The sequence below is a fragment of the Herpailurus yagouaroundi genome, unplaced genomic scaffold, assembly GCF_014898765.1.
Source record: "Herpailurus yagouaroundi ecotype Mexico unplaced genomic scaffold, PumYag 77, whole genome shotgun sequence".
In the NCBI taxonomy this organism is placed as follows: domain Eukaryota; kingdom Metazoa; phylum Chordata; class Mammalia; order Carnivora; family Felidae; genus Herpailurus; species Herpailurus yagouaroundi.
In genome coordinates, this window is record NW_024412388.1 from 80580960 (window position 1) to 80607597 (window position 26638).

The following is a 26638-nucleotide window of genomic DNA, read 5'->3' on the forward strand; positions in this document are numbered from 1 at the left end:
AAAATTAAAAATAGAAATACCTTACTACCCAGCAATTGCAGTACTAGGTATTTACTCAAAGAATATAGGAGTGCTGTTTCGAAGGGCACATGAACCCCAATGTTTATAGCAGCACTATTGACAATAACCAAAGTATGAAAAGCGCCCAAATGTCCACTGACGGATGAATGGATAAAGAAGATGTGGTGTATATATATACAATGGAGTATTACTCAGTGATTAAAAAGAATGAAATCTTGCCATTTGCAACAACATGGATGGAACTAGAGTGTATTATGCTAAGTGAAATTAGTCACAGAAAGACAAATATCATACGACTTCAATCATATGTGGAATTTAAGATACAAAACAGATGAATATAAGGGAAGGGAAGCAAAAATAAGATAAAAACAGTGAAGGGGACAAACCATAAGAGACTTTTAAATACAGAGAACAAACTGAGGGTTGCTGGGGGGGTGTTGGGTGGGGGGATGGGCTAAATGGGCGAGGGGCATAAAGGAAGGCACTTGTTGGGAGAAGCACTGGGTGTTACATGTAAGTGATGAGTCACTAAATTCTACTCCTGAAATCATTATTACGCTATATGTTAACTACCTTGGATGTAAATTTTAAAAAATAAACTAATTAATTATAGAAGGAAAAAAATGAAAATCATTCCTATTGTAAGAAAAAAAAAAGGAATAACGCTGAGGACAGGGATCAGGGTAGGAAATGCTAGAGGAGGACAGATTTTAAAGGAGGAAAATCTGTTTTGGGATATATTGAGTCTGATGTGCCTGTAGAACCTGGGGGTGAGAGTTTCTACAAAGCAGTGGGACCTCAGAACTTGAGGCCAATGATGACCAAAGCTATGGCAGACAAGAGAGGGCTGAGGACAAGCACAACTACGGTATAGGCTACAAGGGAGGAGGAGCAGCCAGGGTGGAGTCAGGGAGCCATCAGGAGGTAGGAGATGTAAAAAGGGAACTGTTTCAAGTGTGCATAAGCTATTAGAGAACAGGATCCATCTCTGTTTGGGAACTGTGAGAATTCCTGGTTCATCAATGGGGAAAATGAAATGCCTTACCTCCAGATATCTACTAGCCAGGCGTAGGGTGCGATCAGTGATGTTAAATACATCCCTCCAGTCAAAGTTGGCCACGTCATCAGCCGGATTCTCTTGAGGACCCTTATACAGGAAGTTCAGCACAGTTTCTACAGTAATACCTTCCTCATCAAGCTGACTATTCAAGAAGTCTTTCACTGTTGGGTTCTGCAGGGTGTCCTTGGGAGGAAGCAATGTTATTACATTATTATTATATTACTTAAAGATTCCATAGGATCTCTGGCCTTGTTTCAGGCCATTTCTAATTTTTAATGAATAGGGATAGACTTTAAACCTCCCTAAAAAGCTAGTGGGTTTCATTCCACGATAAGGCATACCTATCTATATCCAATTTCCCTTAAATACATAGGTCTGTATAGAAGAAAAATGTGTATGTTGGGGGTTGGGAAGAATGACAGGGAAAATGGTATATTGGAAGCTTTCTTTTTGTTGTTGTTGTTTTTTTTGTTGTTGTTGTTGTTGCTGTTGTTCTCTTTTAATTATCCCTGCTATAGAAGACTCTTGTTGCTGTTGTTCTCTTTTAATTATCCCTGCTATAGAAGACTCTGGTCTCCTGGCTTTGCAAAGTTGGTAACGACAGCAGACAGACATACACAACCACCTTTGCAGTTACAGAGCTGGCCCCTTGGGGAGATGATCCTTTGAATCTGAGGCCCTCAAGTGAATCTATAAAAGCAAGAAACTTCAGGAAGCCACTGATATTGTGGGAGTCTGCACCATTTCCCTCAGATTTTAAGAAACATTTCCCACCCAAAGTCAGTGACTCCAGAACTAGTGCCTTTGGCCCATGCTTGTTATATTTCGATCCGACTCCAGTAGATCAACCCTTACTGAGAAAAGGAAATTTATGGAACTTTCTTGGCCCTTCTCCTCCCCTCCCCCTGCCACACGTACTCTAATCATGGTCATCTGTGTGCTCTTGTCAAAGAAGTACCAGATCTGGGGGCCTACTTCTTCCCAAGCTTTGACCAACTTCCTAAGGCGCTCCAGCTCCTCAAAAGTTGAGTTGGCCTAAAACCAGAGACAAGAACAGAGAGGAAAAAAGTGAGAGAGAACTTTTTATTCTACTTTCCCTGCTCCTGTCACAAACCCTTAGTGTTTGAGAAAGGATTTCAAGGAAGCGTCTTTATTTTCTCAGTCTACTGATATTTCCCAGAAAAAATATGCTACTTCCCAGCCTCCACAATGACAGAATCTGTTTCTTAATACCTCAGAGATACATGTAATATTGATGATGCTATCGTCTCAGAACCTCATTAAAGCTAGATTTGGACTCCCTCGGAGGAAATGCTCTTCCTCCCTTCTTCCCTTTGTTCCTGGGTAGCCAGGGTTCAGAGAACAGTGAGCCCTTCCATTAGATAAAATTCAGGCTCTGGGGAAGAAAACCTCATTGTAGGTTTTATAGAGAAGGGAGGACCCAGCCAGTGACTCTGGCACAAAGCATTCCAATGATGATTGTGGATGGGGGAGGAACCCAAGACTCCACTAAGCAAAAAACAAACATAAGGCTAGCTACCAGAGGAATATGAGTACTTGAGTGCCTGTGTGCATTTGCCTGTGTGCATGTACACAGGCGCGCATGCTCTTCCTCACTCTCTCATTCTTCTGGGAGGTCCAAGGTAGAAAGGGCAAGACCAGCTGGGACCTTACATTCTGCAGTATTCTGCGAGCTGCAGGAGAATCTGGAGTAAAGAGGATTTTTCCCATCAGCAAAGGTTTTGCTGCCCTCCAGGCTATTTTGGTGAGAGGGTTTGACTCCAGGCTCTGGATCAATGCATTACAAAAGGTCGCTGCCAGGAGAGAAGGGACAGATTTTAAAAAAACTCCAGTTGCTGAGAGCTAAACATAGTCATTAGTGTGTTCAAATCACATGTCTCATTCAACTCTATGCTGGAGGATTTGACAAATAACCTAAATTAATAGGCTGTACCCCACCAATAACAAGCTCATCATTAGTAAGTAACAAAATGCCACAGTGCATCTCAATAAGGGCCTCATCAGAGAAACAAAGGATGGGGTTTGCCCTGTGGTTTATTCTGCTTTAAAAGGAGGCTGAGAAGCCTGCCTGGGATTATAGCAAGGAACAGATGCCATTCTCACATGCAAGGGACAAGAAGCCAAACAAAGCCTCCCCTTGGAATCTCAGCTCTAGTCTCAATAATTTCCCTCCACATAGCTGCTTAATTTGTCGTGTGGGCTATCTTAGGGCACAGCTACTTCTGGTGCGTGCCTTGCTGCCTCTTTTCAATTTTTAACTAAAAGGTCACCCGGTTGTATTTCTTCCCCACTCCACCCTCCCGTACCCCACAGAAGCCTCCCCCTCCCAAAATAATAAAAGACGGGAAAGATGGCTTGCCAGGGACCTGCCATTTGAAACGTAACTCAGTACTGCACACACAGAATTTCACTGCACTGTGTTTGTAAAAACATCCTGCAGCCGTGTTTACTTGCCAGGGCCCTTCTGACCCGAGCTTTGCTTGTAACTCTGGGTTGCCTCCTCATTTATCTTTCTTCCCTTCTTCAGAACTTAACCCTAGTTCAGTCAGATCAGTGGAAAATGTCCCCTCTGTTCCCCTTCCAAGTGGGTCTCAGTTTTTTCCCTGGCTCATATCCAAAATGTTTTTATGAGCATTGCCCCTTTCCTCCAAGGGGAAATGGACTTTCTGGAAGAAGATTCTTTGCCTGGGGCCCCTTAACAAAACCAACTTAACCCCAGGACTGGGGTTCCCTGGAAGTGTTAAACCATCAGCTTAACCAACATCAGATGCCATTTTACATACACATGACTCAGAAAACTTACTTGTTCTTTTGTCATAAGAATAGACAGGATCTTTCCTTGTGGAGTCAATCCCTAGGAAGGCCTTATAGTTATTGTCTTCATACCAGTTGAAGGAGAACACTCGAGAGCCTCCTCCCTCTGGATAGCCACACAAGAGGTCAGACAGGATGCTCATCAGCTGTGTGAAGGTCTCTGGACCCCCAGCCTGCATGAGAGGCCTGGTCACCCACAGCAAGTCTTGAACACTCGGCTGATGAACGAACTAAGGCAAAGCAAATGCTTCGGGTTATTTTAAGGCAGTTAGAATCATCATCACTGTGATGCCAGACCTGCAAAGTTTGGGGAGACCTCCACATATGCGTTTAACTTTCATATTGAAAAGAAAACATACATATTCTCAGCAATTCTTACTCTAGCTGTGAAATAAAAACCTTCTTCCATCTACTCAGGGCCTAAAAGGAAACTAGGATGAGGCTCAAAGAAAATCAAAGAGTGAATTCCAATGTATTTTCCTATCACTTCTTTTTTCCAGTACCCTTTATCTGAATTCCTTGGTAATATGTCCTTGGATAAATGTAGAGAATATTTCTTTACAAGCCAGTTCTTGGATTCTGTTACCCCTCAAGATGGGGATACTGGAAAATAATGGAAATGAAATGATAAAGGAATGGTTCCGTCCTAAAAAAGCAAGATCACAGCAAATTTCTTTGGCTAAGTAGTTTAGAATTTAGTTTCTTATATTTGGAAAATTACCTTCTTATTAGCTTAATTTTATCAAAGGTGAATTCTTCTATTTCCCTGAAATGTGTAGTTTGTAGTTTCTGTGTGTGTGTGTGTGTGTGTGTGTGTGTGTCTGTGTGTGTGTGTGTGTGTGTGTGTGTGTGTGTGTGACTTAAGATGCAAGCAAATATAGAACAAAGTCTCCATTCTTGGAAAAACACGTTGTAAATTCTGCACCAGACTAAGAACAGGCTGGTGGTCTTCTCCTCTCCTTGTGGGTACCTGTGGTCCTTGCTGGACTCATCCTCTGAAGGTAGATCTGTAATGCTAAGAACTAAGTTGAGGGTTGCCAGAGTGGTCAGAGTCTCAGGTTCCATATGCCACCTGGCTTTGGTTTAGGGGAAAATACAAAATAAAAACAATGCTGTTTTTATTCCCCAAACACACTTACTACTAATTTCCAAAGGCACTTGGGAATTAAAAAAAAAAAAAGAAAACATTAGGATTCAAATCACAGGAGACTTAAAACAGTTCCCCCTACTTCAGTAAGTGATGTTTACCTGCCATCCCTGTCTTTGTCCACATGCCAACACTTGCCCTCTGAAAGTGTTGAGTGCTGTGTAGAATCCACACTGTGAGTCATGCCTATAATCACAGTCTAGGCTTCAATAATAAAGTTGGAATCTCAAATTGCTTCGACAACAGTAAGTCTTATGATAAGTCTTGAAAGAGGTTATTATCATTATTATGTTGCTCATTTAATCAAAGCACTTGGAGATGAAGGGGCTGTTCTGGGGTCAAATGGTCTAGTATCAGTTAATATAAACTGAGCCATCTGCTGCAACCCAGTTCAGAAATGCTTACACTTGCTATCTAGACAGGCAAGAAGACTTCTGGGACTCCCACACGGAATGAGGAGTGTTGATATGTTTTGGGAACTTTTTTCACATTCTCTACCATTTTCTACCCTGTTATACTGCTAAGAATTTTTTAAATGCTTATGAAGAAAAGAATGTCAGAGACTCCCACTAGAACAGGTGGCCATCAGTACAATGGACCTTTCTCTAACTTTCCCTCATAGCAGCACTCACACCCTGCTCAGGATGAACTTAGTTTTATGCAGACAGATTCCGCAATGCAATTTTCCAGGTTGGCTAAGCCCAAGTCAGCTGAGAAATACTGGAGGGCAGAAATGTTTGGCGAAAATCATACTTCAGCTTTTGCCTCCCTTTCATAATCACACTTGAAGGTAACGTTTATTTTACGTTGCTCTTCCCCATTAGATTGCATGTTTCACAGGGTAGTGATCATACTTGTCTCTTCATTATTATGCCCCCAGTAGTTTTCATCTATTGAGTGGAGAATCAATTCCTATATGGAAAAGGCTTGGGCAAACAGATGTTAATTAAAACATGCACTTCTTTCACAAAAATGTAAATTATTTTATGATGGAACGAGCCAATATATTTAAGACACTTTAAAATAGTGCCTGTAAGCACTCTGTAAGTATATGTTGTTGCTATTAGCAGTACAGATTTTAGGTGAATTGTAAAAGCATAAGAGGATGAACCACATCAATACTGGAAGGAATTAGATTCAATGCAAATCCACTGATAATCTGCCACACAAGACAAGGTGCCATTTCTTCCTAGGTGTGAAATCAGAACCATGGTTCCCTTCTTTTTACCTCCAACCTAGGAGCACAGATAATTTAGGATATGAACAGGTGCTTTGAAATTACTAGATGGAAAGTTCAAACAGTACTTCTCCTTGAACAGATCTAAGGTAAAATTAAGTTGTTTGATATAGTAAGTGTGGTAAAATGGTGGAAAGATATAATAAAATTATCATTAGTATCATCAGGCTACTTACCTCTTGAATTCTTGATGACATAACAGATAATATTCTTCCCCAGGATCTCAGATTGATACCTGGAGAACTGCTGTCCAGGAGTGTGGGAAGCTATGATTGATAGGAAAAAAATATATAAAAAGTTTATAGTAGGTGTATATACATATATATGTATAGGTTATACGTATACACATGGGTGCTATCCGATCTCCTGTATGCTTGAAAAACATTTCCTCCCTTTTTTTCATCACAGGACCACTTCTGCTAAATTACTTTCAAAAGCAAACTTGTTTTACCTAATTGAGAAAAATCAATTCCGAGTGATGCCGCTGAGCTAGCCAATCACAAATAGTTTTACCGTGACATTAAATATGCCAAAGCGATTCTGATTGCTGGTTTAGCAACATCAAACAGGCCTCCTGGAGGAAGGAAAACAGCACAGCTGCTGGACCGTAAGGGAAGGCTGTGCGCAGAGGTACCCATCTGTGTACCTTGGGCTCTGCAGATACTCTCAGGCTTCCGCACTGTTCACGTCTCTGCTCCCTTTGTGGCCTTTCGAGTAGGCTGTGACTCTTCCTCTGTTCAACACTATTTTCTTATATGGGAGATTTGGCTAGTTATGTCATCCTGCTTTTAAAGCTGCTGCTGTAGCTTTGAAAAGTTTCCTTGCAGATTATCTAGTTGATGGCGGTGTTCTGGTGATCCCAGGCCCATGTGACAACACAAAACTATTCACCACTTTCCATTTATATGGGGAATGTGGAAGCCCACAAATTTGCTGGCTCCAAACCTGAGCCCAATTTGAAAAATTCATTTTCCTGGAACCAAGTTCTAGTCCTGAGTGAATGGCTTCATTCTTTATAGTTTCAGAACTGATTGAACCACTGATCCTGTGTCTTTTAGGAATGAATTCTAAGTTTTAGGATGGTGGTTTTCAAAGTGCATCTTGAGTAGGTCTGCAGGGGCTTTGCATTTTTAACAAAATCAATGTGTAATATCTGACTCAAATATCTGTGGACCACAAGCCACAAGCCTCAGCTTTTTATGTGCCAAAGTGGTTCTCCTAAATGATGGGTGGGCTGATCCAGCCACGGCATAGCTGAGAAGCAGGTGGAATTAGGGTGTGAGCAGTCTAGCCTCCCATTTCAAGCAGTGGTCCTGCCCTCCCTTCTCCCTGCTGTAGGTGCAGGGGCCCTCGCATTCTCTCTGACCTGGATACTGGAGAATAAATATAGGCACACTCATGGAACACCAGCATTTCTAGCTCATTTTCTAGCTGGAAAATGAAAGGTTTTGTTCTGAGAGCTACAAAGCAGACAGGAGAACAATTTACCAGAGGAAGTAGCAGCAAAGCCACCACTGAAACTACACCACTGAGAAGCATCTTCTCTCCTTAACCTTCACACTGAGCCTAGCCATTGGTCTTGCCAGGACTTCTTTTCAAACTCCTTGAAAATAGTTTCAGCATACGCTGGGCAAAGCACTGTAATTCCTGTTTTCATTCCATGGGAGGGTGGGGCTGAGAACAGTAGGCAGTGAGGAAACCAGCAGGTAAAAATGTATGCCAGTGGCAAGTTATCACCAACTCCTGTTGATTCACCTCCTAAGTACATCCAATAAGATCTATTAGAGATGAAAGGAGATCTCTAAGATATACAGCAATAAAATGTCATGTGTGCACCTTATTTTGATTCTGAACCTAATAAACCAACTGCAACAATCAGAGGGAAAGTGAACATGATTGGGTATTAGATAATATTAAGGAATTATTGTTTTGTTGGGTATGATCACAGAATTGTGGTTTTGTTAAAACAAGTAAGTTTTCATCTGTTAGAGATACATACGGAAGTATCTAAGGGTGAAATGATATGTTGCCTGTGATTTGCTTTAAAAGATTTCAGGGAGGGGCTCCTGGGTGCTTCAGGTGGTTGAGTGTCCAACTCTTGATTTCGGCTCAGGTCATCATCTCATGGTTCATGGGTTCAAGCCCTGCATGGGGCTCTGTGCTGTCGGTGTGAAACCTGCTTGGGATTCTCTCTCTCTCTCTCTCTGCCCCTTCTGTGCCTTCTTTCTTTCTCTCTCTCTCTCTCTCTCTCTCTCTCTCAGAATAAAAAAAAAAAAGATATCGGGGAAAAAAAGTGAGGAACAGATTATAATAACAGCCAAATGTTGAAAATAGTTGAAGCTGTGTGACAGATAAATGGGAGTTCATGATATTAGTCAACTTTTGTACTTATTTCTGTAATAGAAAGTTTTAAAAATAGAGGCTATTTATAAGCAAAAATAAGTAAATAGCTGAATAAATGAATACTAAATAAATACTCCCTCCTATCCTTTTTCTCTTCCTCACTAGGACTGCCTTTGCCCATGCTCTCCATGCCTCTCTCCCAGAACACTTCATCAGAATAGCCTTCCTGATGGACCCTAACTTCTAGATTCCTTCCTTCCAATGCATTCCCCAAACTGTAACCTGAGTTACTTAACAGGCCAATCCAACCATGTCACCTCTCCTGCTCAAAGATCTTATATAGCTCCCTACTGCCTCCAGGAGAAAGAGTCAGTATCAGTGCTATACACACATGGCCTCTCATGAACTGGTACATGGCTCCCCCTCTAGCCTTCTCTCTTGCTTCTCTTCCATAGAGCTGGACTTCTTTCTACATTTCCTAATATGTAGGTCTATCTGATTTTGCTAATGGTGATAATGCCTAGCTTAAAAAAACTACATTGCCCAGCCTCCCTTGTATATGGGGTGATCATGTGACAAAACTGGACCAATATGGTGTCAGGAAAAGTCACGAAGTGGGGCTTCTGGGGAACGCCATTTGAAGGAGGAACACTGGAACACTGCTTGGAACACTGATGTGCTGAGAGAGGTAGAGCAGACATCTCAAGATCACCAGATGACAAGCACATGCTAGGGATGAGTGGCAGATGGAAGAGGAGCCTGGGTTCTTGGGAAAATTTGTGGAGCCTCCACATCACTCCTGAATGACCTACTGCAGGACCCTGCTTTGGAAAGAATATGAAACCCACTGTTTTTTTCAGCATTCTGTTACAGTTTCTAAGTGACATAACTACACATTTGACAAATAGGAATAGACTGTCTGCTATGTGCCAGGTGCTGGGGGGGGGCGGGGATTGCAATGATCAAAACAAAGTTCTCCCTTTAATTAAGTTTACCTTCAAGAATCTCACTGATGTATCTTCAGCTTTCCTTTCACTATTCTCACATATATGTGCTCAAGATCCTCACATGTGACAGAACTTCCTCTGATGCCTTATTCCCTGGTAGCTACAGTCTAACTGCCTTCCTCCACTCTCTATTCCCAAATTTCTTGGAAAAGTAGTCCATGTTCAGTGACATCAATTCATCACCAATACTTCTGTCCTCCATCCTCACCATCCAACCAAGATGCTATAACATTCTAGCTAAATCCCCAGTTTCTTTCTAGTTTTTACGTCTAATAGTTTTGATTCTTGTGTTTTCAGACCTCTCTGCTTCTCTCAACACTTTTAATCATGTCCTTTTCATTCCTCAATGTCTGTGACACTGCTCTTCTCTGGTTTGCTCTGATTTTTCTCTGATTTTTCCCATGAGCTCTTCTGCCTCCACCTTCTCTTCAGTGCTGAGGTTCCTGAAGGCCTCTGTGGCCTCACTCCTCTCACTTTGCATACTCTCTCTGGATAGTTTCATTCCCCTCATCATTTAATCTGCTACCTTTTTGTTGATGACTTCTACTCCCAACCTCTACCCCCAACCATCTGCTGGACCTTTGCCCAGATCCAACTCATCCTAAACTAATCACATCACCATCCCCAGACCAGCTTCTGCTCTTGTGCACACTTCTTCAGCTGGTGGCACCAACTTCTGCCCTGCTACCAAAGCTAAAAGCCTAAAAGTCATCACTGATCCATACCCATTCCCATTCCATTGTCAAAATCCTCAGCCTAGAGACCTAGGAACTGGTATTCAGTCTGAGTGTGGGGCAGGATAAGCCCTCAGATTGCAAAGAGGGTAGCCAAGGGACATATGAAAAACTGGTATGGGAGGAAGCTGGAGTCAAGGACTAGAGTCCTAAGTGCAGAGAAATAAAGCAACCAGGTCCTAGGTAATGAGAAGGAACCCAAAAGGGGCTAGGAACCCAGAGCGTGGAAAATAAAGAACTGTCACATTCATGTGTCCGAAGAGATTGGACATCAGTAAGTCACCAGCTCCAACTGTTTTTAATTACTTCCCCTTCTTTGTGAGTTTGTTGTCTATTTTCCTCATTTGACTGTGTGCTGAGGATGATTGGAGGCTGTGTTTTACATAAGTGGACATCTTTTCTCCATCCCCTCTCTTTTACCTCCATAGGTTCTAGGCATAGTCTGCTCTTAAAACTCCATCCTGCATCAAATTCAACCAACACACAGGTGAAAAGCACCTGTGTCTCTGTCATATCTACATATCAATATAGATAGATTTCTACATATACACTTTTGAAGGCCCTTAATTTTGCTTTTGAAATTATTTAGCTTTGGGTAGCTCACTTAACGAATGATCCAATATGATTTCTTAGCATTCATTGCAAATACTTAGGAATGTTTGTAAAGTTGGACTACAAACAAGCTTTTGAATTTTAAATTTTATGAATACTAAATTTAACTAAACTTGAATAATATTATCTTCCTTAAACATTCAATGTAATGCTTATTAATTTCAGTTTTAAAGCTTTTTCTTTGTATTTCAGAGCCATAATTTTTTTATTTTCAAGTCTCAAACATTCTTGTAGGCCTCTGCAAAGCTACACCTATCACTTCAGAGCCTCATAAATAAAATGGCCAATCCATCCCATTCCACCCCATTCTCACCACCACTCCTAGTGGCCACTGTCAACTCATCTGAAACCACCTTGACTTCTCCAGAAAGTCTTACTTCCCTCTCTACCATGCTCTTTCAGCCTTCCTTCCCCATGAATTAGGTGCTCCTCCTAGCTGCTAGTAGAATTCTCAGGGCATTCATTTATCAGTTTTATATTGGTTTACTATTATTTGAAATGTGTCTGTTTCTCCACTCTACTGTAAACATAAAGCATAGTAAGCATAAAGATAGGCTTTAATTTTGTATCTTCAGGGCATGGTGCACAACAGATGCTCAACAAATATTTTATAGTAATTAATGAGTAAATTAACTATAATCTAGTGGGGAAAAGACAGTATATTGAGGTTTTAGGTTCCATGAGGTATGTCTCTACAGATATAATGGTGACTTACAGGAAAGGAGTGGTCAGTTCCACCTGGGGACGGCAAAGGTTACTGTTCGAAAGAAGACAAGATGATGATCCTGAGGGTGAGGACAGTGTTTGTGGATGGAAAGGGAGGGCCAGGAATTCCAGGTGGAGGGAGGAATGTGAAGAGAGTGACTAGAGACATAGCCAGATAAGAACAAGACCAGGAATTTGGGGGAGAGGAGACAGGAGGAACACAGCTTGAGATGCATTTTTATATCTAGTTAATATTCTCTTTTTCGATCTTGCTAATAGTAATATTCATTATTCATATATTTACTAAGTTCCAGTAATGTGCTTATACCATATCTGCAATTCTTGTCCTAGCTCTTTCCAGTGGAGATGGTAAATGATGGGGGTCTCATATTCACATCTTTTACCATTTACCTCTCAGAACAGTGCCTGCCCCCTCTAGAGAACTCTCCATGCATATCTAGTCACCAACTGTCTGACTGATGTTGCCATAAATTATAAAATAACTTTCCCAGGGATCTCCTCTTCCTTTGGTTTCCTCCCCCATTATCTATTCAAATTCACATGGATTGTTCCTGCCAAAAGAACCGGAAGAGACTATAAGTTTATTTGAATGGAAATGTAAAAACATTTCTGGAAGAAAGGTCAGAGACCAAAATGGCAAGTATCCTCCCTCTCTGTCTCTCAATCACACACGCACCCCACTGCTTCCTATGCCAACACATTCTCTTAATTTCCCAAATACCAAGTAACCCTTCCATGTCACAACCGGGCTCAACGCTGTCAACCCAAGTTCAAGGTCTGATTAGGCCTCCTTAGAAAGACTGGATATATAAACAGGGCTATGGAAAGGGTATGTCCCTATCATTTCCCATCATGTGTGTGTGGTTGGTCTGGGAGCGGGGGAAGGGGATCCCTGGGCCTTGATCTGTATTCAAGAAATGGATAAAAGGACCTAGCTGGCAGCCAAAAAGACTCTATACTAGGTTTCTGTTTGGGTTCTCAAGGGATAAGAAATATGTCTGTCCTTTGGGACTACATATTATTTTTTGCTAAGGAAGAATAAAGCAGATTAGCTACTAAAAAAAAATCTTGTTTGAGCAATATTTGCTGATGCTTTAGACCCAATAGATTAATCAAACAGATACCACTCTGCCGACACACAAAAGAATGTTTTTGTGAGTTGAGATTTTTGTTTGTTTTACTTTCTCCGATTCAAAAAAGACCATCTGGAAAACAGTATTATTTCTAAGCTGAGGATCTATCTAACACAAGGGTAAATAGGTAGCCTCAGGTTAAAAGTGTATTTACAGGGATGACATGGCCTTTGGGAGCTGGTGGAAGGTTCTGGAGTGAAGGATGAACTGCTGTTTTGAAAGCACCCAGACAGAGGTGAAAAGCAGACGAAGCTGTGGATAGACAGTACAGGCTTGCTGTGTTCAGTCCTGGGCTGCTGCTACAGGAAATCCAGATTTATCCAGGAGGGAAGTTGTTGCTGGGCAACTGGGAGAATGTGGATTTGAAGTATGTTTGTTGCAACCTGACAGTTGTTAAGCATCAGATGAAAAGAGAGGAAGCAGGCTTCAGTGGTGAGGGGGCAACCAGGAGGGGACACCCTGAGTACCAGGAAATGCGTCATGAGTGGAGAATTCAGACTAAATCACTCAGGGTTGGGGGAAATGCCAAACTGTCTCTACCAGGAGAGGTCACAGAGACATGCTGTCTCCCAAGACTGGAAGGGACAGAGCATCTGAATGAGAGGGTGGGCTCTGGAGTATGTGAACAGACAAGTGACGGGACTTTGCTTGGCTCCAAAGAAACTAGGCCTTTTTTCCTCTGCTGTGACTTCAGTCCTGATATTTGTGGCTGATGAAAGCAAAACTGAGTTTGGAATCTAAGGGCAGTTGAAAGGTCAGTGTGTGAGACAGACTCTTGCTAGTCTGAGGGGTCTGAGAAAGGAGAATGTCCTACCTAAGTGTTTGAGCAGAACATTTCTGGGAGTATAGCAATGACAAGGGAGCAACGGGGCCTCTGCAAAGTGGCTGCATTCTTGCTTTGGTAAGAGCAAAAATGCTTTGTTTCAAAGTGCTTTTCCATCTCGTCTCTAATGTGAATTTCACTATCACATTAGACAACTAGCATAGGTCTTATTATCTTGATTCTACAAATGGGGAGCAAGTGTAGCAAGTAAGCCAACCGTCACTTAAATGACAGCAAGTTAGGGGCCAACCCAGAGCCCAGACCCAGTGTCCTGACCCCCAGATCGGTGTGTGCTCCAGCAGGCTGCCCAGCCTCTGGTCCTCTCACTACTGCGTCCCATGCTCAGGGGAGAAGCTGATTACTTCATACGGAGAGTTAAGGAAGAATCTGTGACTATGAGACACTTGAGGGAAGGACATATACTAACAATAGGTAAGAAAGAAATTTTAATGCAAAAGTTCTTAACCTAGGGCCTGGCTTCACAGACTCCATGAACTCCTACCCTGTGTGTCTACGTGAACTTCTATTTCTTTAGGGAAAAGGTTTAGAGCTGTTATCAGATTCTCAAAGGTAGTCCTAATTCATAAAAAGGTTAAGAACTATCAGAGGCCAAAATCCTTCTCAAAACCAGTTTACCCTGGAGAGAACCTGATCCCTAATACATTGGTGCTCAATCTGTATCTGCTAAGCAAAGGCCAGGACCCAGGACCTGTTATCAGAAGAGCAACTTTCGCAGGGGTCCTCTTGTGTCTGATTTTCATTTTGACCTCTCAGTATTTTTTTCCTTTTAAATTGATGAAAATAACATCTCATGTATCATGAAAACACACTCTGGCCTCCTGTATGCCTGGGGCCCACAAGAAATCTAAGTAGACCAGTAACAATCAAGCCCATTGGCCAGATGCACATTTAATGTACATTAATGTTTCTCTTTCCTATTTCCTCTTTATTTCTTTACCGAAATCCATTCACCCAGTAGAGATTTTGATTGTAATAGATACATGGTTTTACAGATGCAGGCAGAACAAATACTAATGCTATAAACCAAATATACTTGCTGTGAGCTTTATAATTTTCAAAAAAGCAAAAACCCTAATTTCTGACATCATTTTATTTTCATCCAACAGCTGCTGCCCCTCGCCCATGCTGCTGGCACTGGGTATCACTCCTTTCTCTCCCTCCCTCCCAAAACTCACACAGAAGTGGGAGAAAGTTGTCAGTCCAAAGATTCAGAATCGGGAGGGAGAGGAAATCATGAGGTTAAGTCATTAACGGAACCTCATTATAAATTCCTGGAGACTGGGGCTTTTCCAGAGAATTGTGACACGGCACCATTATCTGAAAATTGAAATGCGCTAAGTTGAATTTAACAAACTGCAATGAAAGACCCCAGAGAACAGAAACCATGGCCACCTCACATGGGGCAGTCCACCCACATTTATTCCCCACGATTCAGCAAGTTAGGGAGCAGAGCCAAGAACAAAGCAAGACATTGAAAGGCGCATACGGTCAGCCCCCCAAGACCGGGTCCTTCCGCGTTCCAATCAGTGTTCAGCCACCCCACAGTGAAAGAGATATAGGTGAAATGAAGTCAGGAAAGTAAAAACTGTGACAGAATAGTGGCTGAGGGCAAGTAAGGAAAACTGAACTGTGCCACACTGAAAGCGATTGCAAAGGGGAAAACCGGGGGCCAAAATGCCTGTGAGGCCAAACTTCCTCCATCAACATCCATTGAGAAGGGGGAAGGGAGGGAAATTCAGATTTCCCAGCAGTGTGGCAGGTCTTGGCACAGCCTCCGTTCCCCTGCCGAACTTCCACAAATAAACATTCAAAGCAGAAGGGACAGATTTGCTTCTCAGCAAGATTTCAAAGCTGTGCAGCAGAGTCGGAGAGAAAACAGGAAGGACCTTAGAGGGAGGAGAAGGAGGAGGAGGGGCATGCAAGCCTTGGGCCAAATCTGATGGGAAACGTCCCAACCCCTCACCCGAAACTGACATACCATTTTTACGAGGTGTGCAACGTTTCAGGTAGCGTTGGCGCGCACGCTACTTGATACAGATACCGTGGGCCCAGGCCTGAGCTGCTGGTTTTCCAGCTAGGGGCATCAAGCCCGAGAAGACCGCAGGTGAAGCCAAGCTCTTTCAAGCTATCTCCGCCCCGCTGAAACCAGGAGGGCCTAAATCTCCTCAGAGAAAAATCCCGCCACCTGACAGTCCACCCAGGTCCCTGGGCGTGCGGCGCGCGTGCGCGTGCCTACCTGTGCGCACGCCCCGGCAGGCACGTGCGCTTGGTGTGCGTGACTGTACGTATAGGGACGGGCGGGGTGGGAGTCAGGCCGCGGATACCGTGTTGGGATTATTTGAGGATGAGAACACTGGCTTCTGATCTCCAAGGGGCCGAGGGAAAACACAGCTGGCCCCAGTTGGTGCTAACGGCCAAACCCTCCTCCCGGATTCCCTCAGCTGAACCTCCGGGTCTGGAGGTTGCACGCCCACCCACCAACGCACGCCCCTGCACCTTACACCACGGGGGCGGGGATTGTCACACCGGCTTGCTGACAGTGCCCCTCTTTCTTTGTTAATGAGCACTAACTTGGCATTTAATAAAACCTTACTTGCACACTGGTGGACATGCGTGTGAGAAACAGCCCAGGAGAACAGAAGGTGCAGCATTCCCCCGTGCTGCAGCCAAGCGTGGCTGCCCGCCAACCAGCCGCAACAACAGCCTAGTCCCGGAGGGGCCCCCACCCTTGGCCTCGGAGCAGCCCCTGCTTCCCTGATGGCCGTCTCAGAGGGTCTGAGGGTCTTCCCTGAGCCTTTCTCTGCTGCCTCAGGGTTGTTTTTCTGAAAACACTGAGAGGATAGGTACAGGAGCAGTAAAAGCAAAACTCTGGTGTTCATGCCTGCAATCTCTTTTGGGTTTCCTTATTAGTTATTATTATTTTTTAATGTTTAGCCACTCTATCCATTTTTCAAATGAAGAAGCACATTTCAAGGGCACCAGACAGGGTGTTTGTCTTCTTTGCTTGCACTCCATGCGTCCTGTCTTGGTCTCGTCTTTCCCCACAGAGAGGAGCAGGAGCAAGAAGAATGCTGGTAGGGGGTCGTCTTGGGTACCCACTTCCTGCTGAGTTTTTTTTTTCCTCCAGGGGGTCTCTGGGGCTATGAACTGTCTTTGTTAAAAGAATGGCAGGGAGGATGGGGTCCACAGCACCCTGGTCTTATGGGTGATCAAATGAAAGCGCTTTGAAGCCTTAGTGGCATTTGGGATACTATTATTATGCTTCATCTACAGAAACTGAGACTGTAAATCAAACTCCTATGTTCTAGGTCAGTGATTCTCAACCTGGGAATCAAACTCCTATGTTCTAGGTCAGTGATTCTCAACCCAGCTGGATATTGAAATGATCTGGGAAGCTTTTAAAAACACTAAGGCCCACTGGGAGTGGGAGCCAGGCATTGGTAATTTTTAAAAGTTCCCCAGGTGGTTCAATGTGCAGCCAGGCTGGGAACCACTGCTACAGTGACCAAATGTTGTCAGTGTTAGTTTTTCTAACACCTTTTTGCTTATCTCAGGCTGAGAGCTCAGTGAGGGTGGGAGGGCTCATGGCTCAAGGCTCACGGCTGGAGACTTGGCCTCAGCACAGTGCCTAGCCCCTTGAAGGCACCCGGTCAGGTTTGAGTGCATGAACACATGTACAGAGGTTGTGAGCAACCACGCAGGACAGGTCTCAGGTCAGTGAGGACGACCAGCCAGAGTTCTCCTCTGGTTTCTGAACTCTAGCACTTACAGAAGGAAAGACTTTCTGGTCGTTCTGAAGCCAGTGACCTGAGTTTGGTTCCAGTCCCTAATGGAAATTTTTGCCTAGGTCCCCCTTTATCCTGCTACAAGCTGTTTTCCCAGTATTGGTGGTCATGCCCTAAAGGTACATTTGCCTATTCCAGAAGCCAAGGTACTTCAAAAAGAGATGCATAACCCTGTCTTTTTTCTAGTGACCAGAGGATTGCACGATCCTGGGTGCCCAGGGCCCTTTAACACCTCTGCAAACACAGGTACTAGTCCCTAGCTGTGCTGGTGTTCAGCTGTCCAGAATAAGGGATCTTTATCACCTTACTTCCTCTTCTGATTCTAAAAGCAAACCAAGGAATGAGTCTAAAATTGACTCCCTTTGGAATTTTGGACAGAGAAGTTTGAACCACATGCCTTTAATTCTCCCTGCACCATGGGGAGCCAAGAGAGCTTTCTGGGGTCCTGGGCTCTCAGTGGTGATGGCATCCATAAGTACCGACCCCTCTTACCACTCTGGAGACCCACCCGATGAGATGAGCTGGGAACATTGTAGAGTAACATTCTAAGGGAGAGTCACACTTCGAAAGGAATGAAGTATAAACTCTGCCAGAAATGGAGGGGTCTTGTTTTATTTTGTTTTATTTTTAAAAGCTTTCAGCTTGCTTTTTAAGACGAGCTGAGAGTGGATTTTCTCAGACTTGAGAGAGCAACCATAAAAAGGCAAAACGCAAATTCCTCAACGAAGTTCTCATGATTGACGTATTCCTACAACACAGTTTCAGAAATTAAAATGCAGGCACAAGAGGGGCACCTGGGTGGCTCAGTCCGTTAAGTGTCTGACTTTGGCTCAGGTCATGATCTCACCGTTCACGAGTTTGAGTCCCACATCAGGCTCTGTGCTGATGGCTCAGAGCCTGGAGCTTGCTTCAGATTCTGTGTCTCCCTCTCTCTCTGCCCCTTCCCTGCTCATGCTCTGTCTCTCTCTGTCTCTCAAAAATAAGCAAAAATTGAAAAAAAATTTTTTTAAATGCAGGCACAAGAAAAAACACAATTGGATCCTAGAAACATTTACATATATGAGCTATATATGTAGTTATTATATATAACTATATATAATTATTAAGTTATATTAAGTTATATATAACTATATATAATTATATGTATAACTGTATATAGTTATTATATTATTATATATGTCATCTTCTCTGAAGGATTCTAATTTTGAGTGTTTCTTAAAGCATGGCCTACAATGATGTCCACTGGAATCCCTTAAGGTAACAGGGCAGGTTCTGGGCCCAGCCCAGATCTCCTGCATCAGTCTCTGGGGATGGCAATTTGGAACTTGCATCTTTTACCAGCTGCCCTGATGATTTTCATACACTCTGAAGTGTGAGAACTGCTGCTCTTCACCTCCTTTTTAAAATTCCCTCTCATCCTCCTAGCAAAAGAGGAGGTATTATCAAGTCCCAAGAAGTGTGTCTGGGATGCAGTTCTAGAACACAGGTTTGAGCTAATTGAGGGCTTTCCAAATTTTTGAGACTATGAAGTTTTCTGTTACTCTTTTCTACCCAGAAAAGGCAACCTTTGTGGTCAAGAGCAGACCCAGAGTGTGAAGCTCTCATTTGTTGAAATTTATTAAATGCATTACATTTATTTTTCCATGTCTCCCTTCTTAACATTCTATACAGTATTATATTTGTTTTATACATGAGTAATGGGGCCAGTAAAGGTCAGCTATCCTATGAAATGGTAGGGCAGGGAGTCAAACCAGGCCTTCTCCTTTCCACCACTGCTAGAGGTGGTAGAGAGGATTTGTCCCACATTTGGAGTGGACTCAGACCTGCCCCATAACTAAGGGTGAACCTAGCCACGTAACTACATAACCACATAACTTTTTTTATTTTTTTATTAAATATAATTTATTGTCAGATTGGTTTCCATACAATACCCAGTGCTCATCCCAACAGGTGACCTCCTCAATGCCCATCACCCACTTTCCCCTCTCCCCCACCCCCCATCAACCCCCAGCTTGTTCTCAGTATCTAGGAGTCTCTTATGGTTTGCCTCCCTCCCTCTCTGTAACTTTTCCCCCACCCACCCATCCGCCATGGTTCTCTCATAACCACAAAACTAATGGTGAACCCAACAGTGACTCCTGGGTGCCTGGGCAACTGCTCTAGATATATTATCAGTCAAGATTCCTTAGGTCTTTGGAGCCTGGAGTTTCCTTAAGAACTGTGAACGCCAGGCTCAAGCCCTCCTGACTGTCAATCTGTGAGTCCCTGATGACCTGTGACAGGCTCCACTGCACCCAGGAATTACCTTCCACGAGGTAAGCCGCTAAATGCCTCCCTTACCACACGGAAGAGCTTGAAGAAGTCCACGTTGGCATACAGAGTGTCTTCCACCCACTGGAGGGTGCCCTGGGAGAGGGAGCACATGGCATCACGCACAGTCTGTGCCCCACGGCGCTGGCTAAAGATTAAGAAGCGCTCCAGGAGGGCCTCGCTGCAGGCGATGTCCTTCAGTGTCAGGTCTGGGACTCCATGAGCAAACTGCAGGCAAGAGAAGCAAAATTGGAAACTTCCCTGTAGGAAAATACTAGCCACCCCAATGGTGTCCATGTCCTAACAGACAGAACCTGTATATACATTGTGTTGTAGGGTAAGGGGAATTAGAATTGCAGGTGGAATTAAGGCTTGCTGATTAGCTGACTTTAAGACCAGGAGATTATTTTGGATTATCTGGGTGGACCCAATGGAATCACAAGGGTTTTTTGTTTTGTTTTGTTTTGTTTTTGTTTTTGTTTTAAACCTAGTGGAAGAAGGAGGTAGAAGACACAATGTCAAAATAATGTGATATGAGAAAGACTTGACTAGTCACTCCTGGGGAGCCCACCAGCCAAGGAATGTTGGAAACTGGAAATGGATTTCCCTCTAGATTCCCCAGTAAGAAATGAAACCGTGCCAACACCTTGGCTTTCAGACTTCTGACCTGTAGAACAAGAACATAATAAATTTGTGTTGTCTTAAGCCACTAAGTTTGTGGTGGTTTGTTACAGCAGCCACAGGAAACTGTATGCTCCCAGGCCTCATTTTATCAGAGAGCCACTTAAAATGTGAGAGATCTGTTCTTAGCATGATGCTAAGGTACCATCAGGACCCCTGAAGCTGAGGAGTGGGAGTGGCTAGGATGCATTCGGAGTGATGGCAAGAGACCAACCCCCTCTCTCCTTTCTCAATAGATTTAGCAAATAAAAATACTGGATGCTCAGTTAAATTTAGATTTCAGATAAACCATGAGCACCTTTTAGTATGAGTATGTTCCAAATAGAGTCCAAATGGGACATACTTATGCTAAAAAAATCATTTGTTTATCTGAAATTCAAACTAACTTGGATATCCTGTATTTGATCTGGTGACCCTAACTGCTGGATAGCCCACAGCCTACAGCTCCTGTGGAGCTCATGGGCAGTGACTATTGGACCCTGAATCACAGTCCCCATGATGGCCTCAGAACCAAGGAGACCTCAACCCTGCCCAGGGAGCCTTGGCCACCTAGGATACTAACTGGCCTCCTGGAGTCTTGGACTCCCGACACCTAGGTATTGTGAACAGGTTCCTGAGCTTCCCTGGTCTCTGTAGTCTCCTCAAACCTTCAGATTACACAGTTCTCAGGGCAGGAGAGCAGGGCAGGTTTAGGCTCTACTACTTACATCCCTACACCCCACCCCATCACCTGCTAAATGAGGCACAGGTCATGGCTGACATTGGGTTGATGTGGACTCCATCAAACTCAGGGAACTGTAACTGGGTGCATGTTCCAACAGAGACTTTCTGTTTTGCCCACACTCTGCTTCTTATCCCCAGGCAAAATCCCACCCCAACCCTAATCCCAGCATCTAAAACATTCTGAGGTGGAGGGAATCAATGGGCTCACTTTGCCCAAACCTCTAATATTCTAGGGGAAAAAAGCGATGGAGGAGGGGTTAGGTGACTTGAGAAAATTACACAGCAGGCTAGTGGGAAAGCTGGGATACCACAGAGGTTCCAGCTCATTCTTTCATTCAGTGACTCATCCATTCAATGCCCTTTCACTGAGTCCCTTTCTGCAGGGACTAAAACAGTTACTGGGGATACAGAAAATAAGGTGAGTTTTCTGCTCTCCAAGGAGTTTATTGGTTAGCTGGAAATGCAGGCATTTAAAGAGCAGGTAAGTGCTAAAGTGAATGCAGTGAAACCAGAGCACAGAAGAGGGAAGTGTTAAGAATAGCCAGGGTTTACTGAGCGTTTACTGTGTGCCAGGCACTGTTCTAAGTGCTTTACATATATTAATTTTTTGACCCCCATAACAGTCAAATATGGTAGGCACTTTTACTGTCTCCATTTTACAAATGAGGACACAGAAGCACAGAGTGGTCATTTAACTTGCCTGAGGTCACATAGTTAACTGTGTCGCCATGCTGAGATTTGAACCCAGAGCTTGTGCTTTATCACTACCTCTTTGCTCCTTGTTGAGTAGGGAAGAGGGAGGGGGCAAGACAAAGAAAGGAGGGATTATGAATGATTTCATTGGGGAGGCAACACTTGAGCTGGACCTTGAAGCAAGTCCAGGAGTTTACAGAGCTGGGTGTGGGAGCGGGGTGAGGGACAAGCCAGACAACTATTCCACTCTCATCGTCTAACAATTTCCTAGATGGAGGGAGACCTGCTCGGATGCCAGGCAGAGAGGACGAGGAGGGGCATCCAGTCCTGATGGTGAAGAACAAAATCCCATGTTTGCTGAGAATGACCGATCAGAGAGCTGTAAGCCACACACGGTTTTTTAAATTTAAAGTAATCACGGGGCACCTGGTGGCTCAGTCAGTTAAGCCTCTGATTTTTGGCTCAGGTCATGATCTCACGGTTCATGAGTTCGAATCCCGCGTCGGGCTCTGTGCTGACAGTTCAGAGCCTGGAACCTGCTTCGGATTCTATGTCTCCCTCTCTCTCTGCCCCTCCCCCCGCTTTCACTCTGTCCCTCTCTCTCACTCTCCCAAAAATAAACATTGAGAAAATAATAATAATGAGTTTAAAGTAATCAACATTAAATCACATTTAAAATTCAGTTCCTCAGCTGCACTAGCCCTGTCTTGAGTGCTACCAGCCGCATCCGGCTAGTGGCTACCATATTGGACAGCACAGAGAGAGAACACTGCTGCCATAGGGGAAAGCTCTGGTGCACGGTGCTGGGAAGGAGTTGCACAGCTGGATGGAGACTGAGTTAGAGATCAGGAGGCAGGTGTAGCCTGCAACCAGGCTGAGAAGCAGGGAGGGCATGGGGGGGGGGCCCAGAGAGAGCTGGGACAACAGCATTGGCATCTGCAAGCAGCAGGAATTTGGGGTTCCCGACTCAAGCTCTCACGGTTGCTGATCAGGGAAGGACCAGCTAATCAGAGCAAGCAGCCTAAATAATAGCCAGTGACTCTGGCCCCTTCTCCCCACATGAGAGGCTCAGCTCTGATGCCAGCAGCACAGCAACTAGAGATCCAAATGTCACGCCAGAGAGGAACTGGAAAGAAATTTCCCCTAAATTCCTGCCCTTATCTCCATCTCCCTTTTATTACCAACTGGAAGTCATCACAGGCATTTCCAGGACTTAAGTTTTATGAGCTAAGAGAAAGCAAAGGGGAGAATGAGCCATCAAAGCTGCAGCCACCACCCCCTCAGGTGGGGGTGGGAGGGAGAGCAGAGCAGGGCCACCAGGCCTGACTTCAAGGGCCAAGGCCTGGGTGCTGTGGGCACTGAGTCCCAAGGGCCCTGATGGACCACCTCAAGGCTGACCCTCTGTTCCCCTCAGGTAGTTTCAGGGAAAACCCAAGGGTTTGAGAAGCTAGAAAAGCACGTATGGGCTTCTTTACTGCTGTGCAGGGAACCAGCTTGAAAACCCCTTTCCACAGAGCCAGCCCTGCCCAGGCGGGTGGGATCCCCCTCCCTCCTCTGGGCTCAGACTTTATCTCAGGACTGACACCGGCTCTGAAATTCTCTGTTTATGTCTCAGTCTTCCCTGGGGTCTGGAGGAGGTGCAGACCTGGCCAGGAAAGGCAGGAGGGGCGTCTGCACTATGGGGCCACTGCTTATCTTACATTCTCACCGTGTTCATCACGCCAGGAACCCACAGGCCCAGGAGGCTGGGCAGGAGCCTGTGAGGCCCAGACTTTCACAGATGAGAAAGTCTTGTGTTAGTGGTGAACACACTGTGAATGCCTATAGGAGATTATGAAGGTGCATGAAATAGATTCTAGGGGGATTAGGTCAGAATGTGCAATGCGGATTGCCTGGCACCGAGAAGAAAACATGCAGGAAATCAGAGGTCTGCCACCCGGGCAGGTTAGCTCAGCACACACAGACACCGCATGCGTGGCCTGTTTTCACACCGAACTCTCTTCTTCCAGTTATTTCCATGGCTGCCTTCTGTTCAGGCAGGTCTACTCAGATACCACCTCGGCAGAAAGGCTCTCCCTGACTGTCTCATTTCAGTAGGCCCCCACCCCATGCCTCCCAGCTCCTCCCTAACTCCCAACTCTGTCACGTTTTCTTCCCAGCACCTATCTTAACCTGGAAGCACTTATTTGATTATTACTTGTTGTTCCCACTGGAATGTAAGCTCCCAGAGGCAGGGGCTTGCCTGTATTGTTCACACTGTAGTCTGGTACCTAAAACGTCCCTAAGTATTTGATGAATACATGAAGAAACCCCAGTTTCCTCAAATATAAGAGGAGTCTGAGCTACGTGATCTCTAAGGTTCTTTCCAGCTATAAAAATCTGAGCTGTTTGAAGTGTTTCCAGGATTTGGCCTGCTTCAGAATCCTATGATGGGAAGGCCCATTATCTCAAGTGACCCCCAGGTATTTTTCTGAATATTTGGAACAAAGCATGGATTCTGAATGTGAAAGCAAGAAGGAAAAATAATGCAAGGTCTCCCCTGTTTTTCTCAGGCTCAGGGCTCACCTTTCCACTCCAGGGACCAGTGACATCCACCCACCTGCTCAGGACGAACTTGGGAGTTGACCAGAAGGTAGACGACTGAGTCAGACAGGCCAATATTTTTCATGAGAAATAGCGTCAGTGTTTCTTCATCTTTTAGGACATCCCGAATTCGTATCCCTCTTCCTGCATATGAATGAAAGAACAGGGTGACAAATGGGGAAGGAGTCAAAAAAGGAAAAACATGTAAAACTGATTGGAAACATTTCTAATTGGCTCTCAGCAGAAGACTCTGTTCTTGGGTTCCCTCGGAGCTTGGAGGTCAGGGCTTCTGCCAGTAGGCTGTCACCAACACAGTCACAGCATTTACTGCTGACGCAGCCTGGCAAAACTTAGTGAGAAGGCACAGAAGGTGGAAAAAGTTAGCTCAGGGCAGGGGAGGGGTCATCAGATGCCTGGTGGAATTGGTCTGTAATAGTGACTCTCAACCGGATGGGGGTGAGGAGCTAAAGTGGGGCAATTTTGTCACCCCTGGAAATATTTGGCAACGTCTGGAGACATTTTTGTCTGGGGAGGTGCTATTGGGTAAAGGCCAGGGATGCTGGTCACATTCCACAGTAGACAGGATAACTTCTCTCCTCACTACAAACTGAGGAACCATCTGGTCCAAAATGTCATTAGTGTTAAGGTTGAAAAAAACCTAATCTAGGGTCAGAGGACATACATGCTGTGTCCACACTGTGTTGTCACAGGGTAGAGGACCCTTCCTGGCATTTCTGCCATCTCAGCTAAGGCTCTCAGCTCAGGCTGTTGACATGGGCAAGGAGAGGTGGGGCTGTGTGAGGCAAGAAAAACTTCAAGTGGGAAAGAGGAGATGGCCGATAGCCTGGACTTGTAATTTCATGCTCTGATCGGCCCCAGTCACATTCTCTCTGACTTCACTCAAAACATACTAGAAGCAGAAATTAAAAACAAAGTTTTTTTTAATGTTTATTTATTTTTGAGAGAGAGAGACAGCATGAACAGTGGAGGGGCAGAGAGAGGGAGACACAGAATCAGAAGTTGGCTCCAGGGGGCGCTTGGGTGGCTCGGTGGGCTAAGCCACCACTTCAGCTCAGGTCGTGATCTCACGGTTCGGGAGTTCAAGCCCCGCATCAGGCTCTGTGCTGACAGATTCGGATTCTGTGTCTCCCTCTCTCTCTGCCCCTTCCCCGCTCACTCTCTGTCTCTCGATCCTTCAAAAATAAATAAGCATTAAAAAAAAATTATAAAAAAAAAAAAAAAAAGAAGCTGGCTCCAGGCTCTGAGCTGTCAGCACAGAGCCCAACATGGGGCTTGAACTCACAAACTACGAGATTATGACCTGAGGGTGGGTCAACCCTAAGGGCCTGCCTGTGCAACTGGGCAGACGCTTAACCAACTGAGTTACCCAGGCTCTCCAGAAGCAGAAATGTTTTATCAGAAGGCATAAAGGACTCCTAACAGTTAAGGTGACCCTGCAGCAAGTGATTGAACAGGGCACTTGTCTGTAGAGACACCTTGCGTCTCTACTTGCCACAACTCACAGGGTTATTGTGAGGGTGACTTGGGGTAAGGACTGTGAAGTGGCTAACTCCCAGGCCTGAAAACAGCGAACCTGGATAAGCGCTTGTTCTGAATGTGTTGTTATTATTCTGACACCTCCCGGAGGATTCACACCCAGGGTACCCACCTCCACTGCCTGCTTCCAGGGCCAACACTCAGCTTCAAGCAGGCCACTGCCACAGTTCGTGAGGCCCTGGCCACCAAAGAAGGCTATAGGCCCAGATCTTTATGAAATCATTTCAACATCAAGGGAAAGCATCTGTGTTACGTGAAAATGCCTCTGTCTATATCCCAGCTCCCCTGGGAGCCTGGTTGACAACTTATCTCTTAGTGCTTCTTTAACTAACTTTAATTATCAAATGCCCCTGCTCCTTCCTGGTCCTAACACCACAGCACCCCATCCTCTCCCACCCCCCCACATTCTCTCCTCACCAGGCGACCTAGAGGCCTGCCCCGCTGAGTGCTTGACAGCCTTCACTTCCGTTTTTCAGGTCGGTCCTCTCCCTGCGGGGCTCGTCCAGATTGAGGTTGCTGCTGATTGCCTCTTAAAAGAGGGTGGGACAACGCCACGGGCCTGCCCGTGCAACTGGGTCAGGGGCACCCGGCCCCGAGACTCCCCTCC

At 44.8% G+C, this 26638-nt stretch overlaps 1 protein-coding gene and 1 long non-coding RNA gene across 5 annotated transcripts in view; one reads left to right on the plus strand and one right to left on the minus strand.

Annotated features, from left to right (window-relative positions):
• The window catches only part of ABCA4 (ATP binding cassette subfamily A member 4), a 133810-nt gene that overhangs the window by 91476 nt on the left and 15696 nt on the right, over nt 1-26638 (minus strand). For 3 of the 4 annotated variants that reach the window (XM_040471025.1, XM_040471024.1, XM_040471023.1), the window contains exons 5-11: nt 24491-24618; nt 19825-20022; nt 6477-6566; nt 3906-4146; nt 2756-2895; nt 2000-2116; nt 1067-1264 (exon numbers count right to left, since the gene is read on the minus strand). In XM_040471025.1, coding sequence (XP_040326959.1) covers nt 1067-1264; nt 2000-2116; nt 2756-2895; nt 3906-4146; nt 6477-6566; nt 19825-20022; nt 24491-24618 — 1112 coding nt within the window. Of the gene's footprint in view, nt 1-1066; nt 1265-1999; nt 2117-2755; nt 2896-3905; nt 4147-6476; nt 6567-15677; nt 15902-19824; nt 20023-24490; nt 24619-26638 lie in introns of those variants that run through there. The other variant, XM_040471026.1, reaches the window with a different exon arrangement.
• LOC121027501 (uncharacterized) lies at nt 19573-20499 on the plus strand. Its single transcript, XR_005788764.1, has 2 exons — nt 19573-19799; nt 20286-20499. It is a non-coding gene; the product is annotated as an uncharacterized LOC121027501 (long non-coding RNA).